Here is a 6,267-nt window from a genome sequence, read left to right as displayed (position 1 = left end):
TCGCCCAAGCTGAGTGGACTTAAAGAACAGAAAGTATTTTCTCACAGCTCTGGAGGCTAGAAGTCCAAGCCAGGGGATCCCCTGGGTTGCTTCTTTCTGAGAGATTCAGGGAGAAACTGCCTCTTCCCTCTCTCCTGCGTCTCGAAGCTGCCGCCCCTCGTTGATGTTTTCAGCGTGTCGCTGTGTCCTCGCCTGAGGTGTTTGTCTGGTGCGACTCTGGCATCTGTTCTTCTCTTTCAGAAACGGTCACTCAGACCAGATCAGGACCAGGACCGCCCTGCTCCCTGTTATTTCATTTCGAGCACCCCCCAAAGAATTATTCCACTTCCTCAAACAAGGTCACATTCACAGGTAAAGGGGTTCAGCCTACCCCTTGGGGGGCCACATTTCAGCACATAGCTGTACCTGTTTGGGCAAGCACGTCCGTCCAAGATCAGAAGAGCCACGCACTCAGCCCATCCTAGAATAGCTCCCCTCGACGGTCTGCAGATTGGTAAGTTTTGTGATTTATGACTCAGATCATCGTGCAAGGAGCTGAGTGAGCCACTCTCCTGGTGAAGCCCCCATCCGGCTTCTTCCTTCCTTCCCTACTGAGCAGTGGTGTGCAGGGAGCGACGACTGGTCACAAGCATCATCATGGCTGACAGATGGAGTCAGTCTTGTGGAAAGAGCGGGAAGGATGGGTCTCCAGAAGGCAGGCCATGGGCTGCACGGGAACAGTGGCCTACTAGTGCGAAGTGGTCCCCGGGACATCATTCCCGGGGCCCTGACCCGTGCCGCCCCCAGCACACACGGCCCAGAGCAGCCTTCACCTCCTTGTTCCGCAGGCTGTAGATGAGGGGGTTGAGCATGGGGGTGACCAGCGTGTAGGAGAGGGAAACCACCTGCTTGCTCTCAGGGGAGTAGCTGGCCTTGGGTCGCAAGTGGATGACCCCCGTTGTGCCGTAAAACAGAACCACCACGATGAGGTGGGAGGCACACGTGGACAGGGCTTTGTGGCGCCCCGTGGCTGAGGGCATGCGTAGGACGGTGGCCAGCACGCCGATGTAGGACGCGGCGATCAGACAGAAGGGAGTCATGATGACCAGCACGGTGGCCACCAGCACATTGGCCTCAAAGAGCCTGGTGTCTGCGCACACGAGGCTCAGCAGAGGGGCGATGTCGCAGAAGAAGTGGCGGATGCCCCGGGGCCCACAGAAGGGGAAGCTGAACAGCCAGATGGTGAAGACCAGGGACACTGGGACACCGGCCAGCCAGCAGGTGGCTGCCAGCAGGTGGCAGAGCCGCGGGCTCATGATGATGCCATAGTGCAGGGGCCTGCAGATGGCCACGTAGCGGTCCCAGGCCATGGCCGTCAGGAGGAAGCACTCTGTCGTCACGCAGGCCAGCACCAGCAGCAGCTGCAGGGCACAGCTCACGGGTGACAGGCCGCGCCCCGGCCAGAGCAGCGTGGCGAGCAGTCGGGGCACGATATCCAGGGAGAAGCAGACCTCCACAAGGGCCAGTTGGCGCAGGAAGAAGTACATGGGTGCCTGCAGGACGGGGTCCCAGATGCTCAGCAGCACGAGGAGACCGTTGCCCAGCAGCGTGAGCGTGAACATGGCCGTGAAAAGCGCAGAGAGCAGCGGGCGCAGCGTGGGCACGTGGGCGAAGCCCAGCAAGACAAAGTCACGCGTCCAGGTCTGGTTGGCTCCCACGGGAGCCCGGAACCAGGGCATGGTCCAGGGATGTGCCCAGATCCTGCCCAGAGATGTAGAGGGAGTTAAGAGAAGCAATGAAATAGAACATTCACCTGCTTGGGTCTGTCTCCACAGTGTGCACTGCCCAGCCTGAAGGCACTTATTAAATGGCAAATCAGCTGAAGGAATATAGAATTATCAGTGGAATCCAGCATTCCCGGGCCCACGGAGGGTAGTTGGAACTCTGTACTATTTCCCTGAGAGTATCATTCAGCTTTAAACTGGAAATACTCTTCCTGGTATTTTCCTTGAGCCAAGCAGCAGTTGAGCTTGCTTACAGACGGCTGCTGCGAGCATTGTCCGCTGTCAAAGAATGGTCTCTGTGGAATCCAGTGGACAAAGCAACTGAGAGGTTAATGATGGTGGGAACATTTTGGAAAGGGAAAACTCGGCTAGTTGTATAACATGAAGAAAACAATCATCACTTAAAGAGTATGCATAGAAGTTGTAGAGATGATATTTGCTGTCTATATATTTTCTTCAAAAAAATAAGTAAAATCATTTTTTTTAAAGGCCAACCAGGTCATGGCACCTACAGGCAGGGCCCTCCTTTAATTCTTCACTAAAGATGGCATGAAGCCAAGGCCTTTCCCAAGTCCATGAGCACCCCCTCGGGTCTCCTCCCACCGAGCTCCATCCACAAGGGATGGTCCGGCCTCAGGGCCTTTGCACTCGCCTGGTCCTCTCTTCCCAGGAGCTTGGACACTCCTTTCGTCTTACGAGGTCCTGTGGGCGCCGGCCCTCAGCTCTTAATCCATCCGCACATCCTCCCACACTCCTCGTTCACTGGCCTTCCAAGGAGCATTTCCTTCTCTCCGCAGGACCTTTGCACACGCTGGTTCTAGTCCCTCTGCCCACTGTGCTGTTTCTCCTACCGGTGGCCCTTGCCGGACACCCCCACCCTCCCTATTTCTATGCCAACCACATCTTCTCAGAGGTGATGCTCGAAATAGTACCCCCGGCCTTGGGCTCCCTCAGCAACACCGTCTGGGACGATATTTGAATTCTATTCTTGTGTAATAAGGTCTGCTTCCTCCTGTATGCTGCCAACCTCGTGAAATAGACATGTTCAAATCCAGGGCCCAGGAGAGTTTATCTCCATGAGTTGGACGCATGGGTTTATCGATTATTTGTACCATCCAAAGCCTCCCCCTATGTAGCAGAGAACCAGTAAATAGCTGATGAATGTAGGAATTTGATGAACCCCAGCCCACCCAGAACACCAGCTGCTCTCTCCTCGGACCTCGGCCAGTCCTGGAGCATGGAGTCTTCCATGGAGAACGTGTATCCGTGCTTATCCCTGGAGAAGAGAGGTGCCTCTCTCTCCCGGTGTCTCCTCCCCTCCACCTGACCCATCGCGGGCCATGTGCAAAGCTCAGCCGGAGCTGGGTTTGAAGGAAGGCTGTGTCATCCCTTGTGTGTGTTGGATTTAGAGCCCTTCGCCTCCCGGAAGGTCTACTCCATTATAAGAAAATGAGTGTAATTAAAAAAAGATTTTAGGGACGCCAGAGATTTGAAAGCAAAGACACATGCGGATTCGTGCACAACACAGCATCATTTGCTAAAACCAGTAAGTGCAGGAGAAAAAAATCTAAATGCCAACCGACAGGTGAGTAGGAACAAGATGTGACGTATACAAACAAACCTTGTTCTGCCACAAAGAGAAGGGAAGTCCTTACACATACGACAACATGGAAGTCCTTACACATACGACAACATGGAAGTCCTCACACATACGACAACATGAGTGCGGCTTCACCACATGGTGGCGAGTGAGATCAGTCCATCTCAGAAAGGTAGATAATGTCCGAGATAATGAATATGAAATGCCTCGAACAGGCAAAGGCCTGCAGATTAGAGTGCGGTGTGCCTACGGGGGTGGGGGCGCTGCAGAAAGGGGCACCGTTGCTCAGGTAGCAGAGATGTGTTGCTAGTGAGGATGATAAAGAGACAGCAGCGGTTGCCTGGGGCCGCCCGCCGTGATGGAAGTCAGACTTCCTCGAATCAATTGTCTCAGAAATATGTCGGAGTGCAGTTGCAGATACTTCTTTATGTTTCCTAGCAGTGAAGTCCGTTTCAAACGTGGTGGGGGAGGGCGGGGGTCCCAGGGAGAGATGTCAAGGAGGGCAGGAGGAAGAAGAATGTTTGGAAACGGATGGTGGTAGCAATCCTACAATTCCGCTTCGCGTGATTGGACGATGGAATGCTGTGATTTATGTAGGAACTCCCAATTAGTAATAAATACATCAAGGAAGGGCAATTCCCAACCACTCGCCCCACCCCCCAAAGCCACAAAGGCCTGACTCACTGGGTGGCCGATTCCAGTAGGGTGTTTGTTGCATGTCAGGGATTCTAAAGAACACCAGCTCCAAGGAGAAGTCTCCACTTGGAAGGCACAGCAGCGCGTATTGGCAGAGAACCGTGGGGGTGATAGCTGAACGGGACCCCATGCTCTCTGCTCTCTTTGAGACGAAGCGCTACCTGTTCACTCAATGCATCACTCCTGAGTCGACAGGTTTCCGGTGGGATTGTCTTCCACGGGTTTACAGCAGTTACCTTCCTTCTGAGCAAGATCCCCAGACCTCCCCCTGAGGGGCTTTTGGGTGGATGCAGACCGCTAACTGCTTGGCATAGTGGTAAGTGGGCTGCTACCCACAAGGCAAGCAGTTCAAAACCACCAGCCTGCTCCTAGGGAGGAAGCGAAGGCTTTCTCCTCCCGGGAAGTGTTACCATCTTGGAAACGCCCAGGGACGGTTCTAACCTGTCCTACGGGGTCGCTGTGAGTCTTCGCTTCAAAGACATCTTCGAGGGGCCTCGTCCAACGCCCTTCTATGGTGCTAGGGCCAGACTAGGGCGACAGCCCCATCAAGTCGGGTTGAATGCTTGCTTGCCTACGCTCAGGACAGGGAGCTCATGGGCTCCCGCGGCAGCTCGGGTCAGGAGCTCTTCCCACCAGGACTGGTAGGAGTGAGAACTGCCCCCCACGCTTTAGAACTGCCCCCCACACTTTGCCCTAACGATGGGTTCCCACATGAGCCCACAGTCTCTGTGTGAGGTTCGTTAGAGCAAAGTGCTACTTCTAAGAACGGAGACGGAAAGGAAGCATTCCCTCTGGTCTGGGACCTGATCGTGGAAAACTCGGTCGCTCCTCACATCCTATAGGCGGAGATGATATTCCTGCCCAGGAACCGAGGTGCAGAGCATTGTGTATGATGTGCTATCGTGTCTAAAATCGCCAGAGGAGAGTCAACTGGCACCTACGCTTTGAACGTCCCTGCAAAGACACATAAGAACCAGCTGACAGTCGTTGCCCTGGAAGAGATTCAGTAAGCAACAAAGAACTGATAGACCTCCACAAACCAGGGCCGATCCCTGCTGTCCAAGTAGCTGACACAAAACCCTAAACCAAACCAGAGGCCATGGAGTCCGCGCTGCCTCACAGTGACACTGTGAGTGTCAGATTAGAACCATTCTCCATTGGCCTTTCCGAGGCTGACTTTTTCAAATTGATAGGCAGGTGTCTCCCTAGGTGCCTTTGAGCGGATTCAAATGATCCATCAGCCTTTCAGTGAGCAGCCAAGTGCATTAACGACTTTCACTCTGTATCAACTAAAAAGAGTGTTCTCCAGCAACTGAGACCCACTTCTAAGTGGTGGCCAGTGGTGACCATATCTATGGCTGATAGCCTTCAGGTTTTTGTTAGGCACCCAGTATGTTACACACATCAAACTACAGTAAGAGTCCAGCTAACGTAACTTGGCTCGAATAGTCATGTTACTGTTAGAGACACTTGATGCATCACTTTGGAAATAGAAGACACAGAAGTTAGGGCTATGACAACGTATCTGTAGTCACATCACCCACTGATCATTTCTGCTGGTATCTGGATGCATTCAATTCCAATGAGAAACAGACATCAAGCAAATCTTGATTTTTTTCTTAATTATGCCTCGCGTCTTGTTATGTTTTCATCCCTGGAACATTGTTGCATATTAATAAAAACGTTCATAATCCTGATTCCCAGGCTTACCGTCACATACTGGCAGGAAAGTATACGTAATGTGATTTCACAGAAGAGTCCCTGGGTGGTGCACACAGTCCCTGTGATCAACTGCTAACAAAAAAGGTTGGAGATTTGGGTCCACTCAGATGGGCCTGAGGAGGCAGGCCTGGCAGTGTACTTTGTAAAAGAAAACTGGAGGTGGAGGGTGGATGTAAGCCGAAAAGAGGGAAGCAAGGAAGGAAAAAAAGAGGACAGACAGGAAGAGTGGGGCAGGGAAGGAGGGAGGGAGGAAGGAGGAAGCAAGGGAGGAAGGGAGGGAGGAAGGAAAGAAAAAAGCAGATTGCTTTAGCGCTTCCGGAGGTCACCTTTCCTTGGGGGTCATCCAATATTCATTTTCAGATCAGAAAGCATAAGGCCAGAAAGGGTCCTCCCTACCTCCATGTCTCAACCATCACACTGCTCGCTAAGATGATTACCCGACTGACGAGTGAGACAGAAACCCAGGGAGCTCCACCACCTCACAAA

The 6,267-nt window shown here is 52.9% G+C and overlaps 1 protein-coding gene across 1 annotated transcript; it reads right to left on the bottom strand.

Moving 5' to 3' along the window:
* Positions 1-752: 752 nt before the first annotated feature.
* Positions 753-1,718, bottom strand: LOC123521941 (olfactory receptor 10A7-like). Its single transcript, XM_045292369.1, has one exon. It carries the CDS (start codon positions 1,716-1,718, stop codon positions 753-755), a length of 966 nt encoding a protein of 321 aa, XP_045148304.1.
* Between the last annotated feature and the right edge of the window lie 4,549 nt (positions 1,719-6,267).

This window comes from Echinops telfairi, unplaced genomic scaffold (assembly GCF_000313985.2).
Source record: "Echinops telfairi isolate 266 unplaced genomic scaffold, ASM31398v2 ScPeMD7_655;HRSCAF=1070, whole genome shotgun sequence".
Lineage (NCBI taxonomy): Eukaryota > Metazoa > Chordata > Mammalia > Afrosoricida > Tenrecidae > Echinops > Echinops telfairi.
This window is presented reverse-complemented; position numbering and strand designations above follow the sequence as displayed.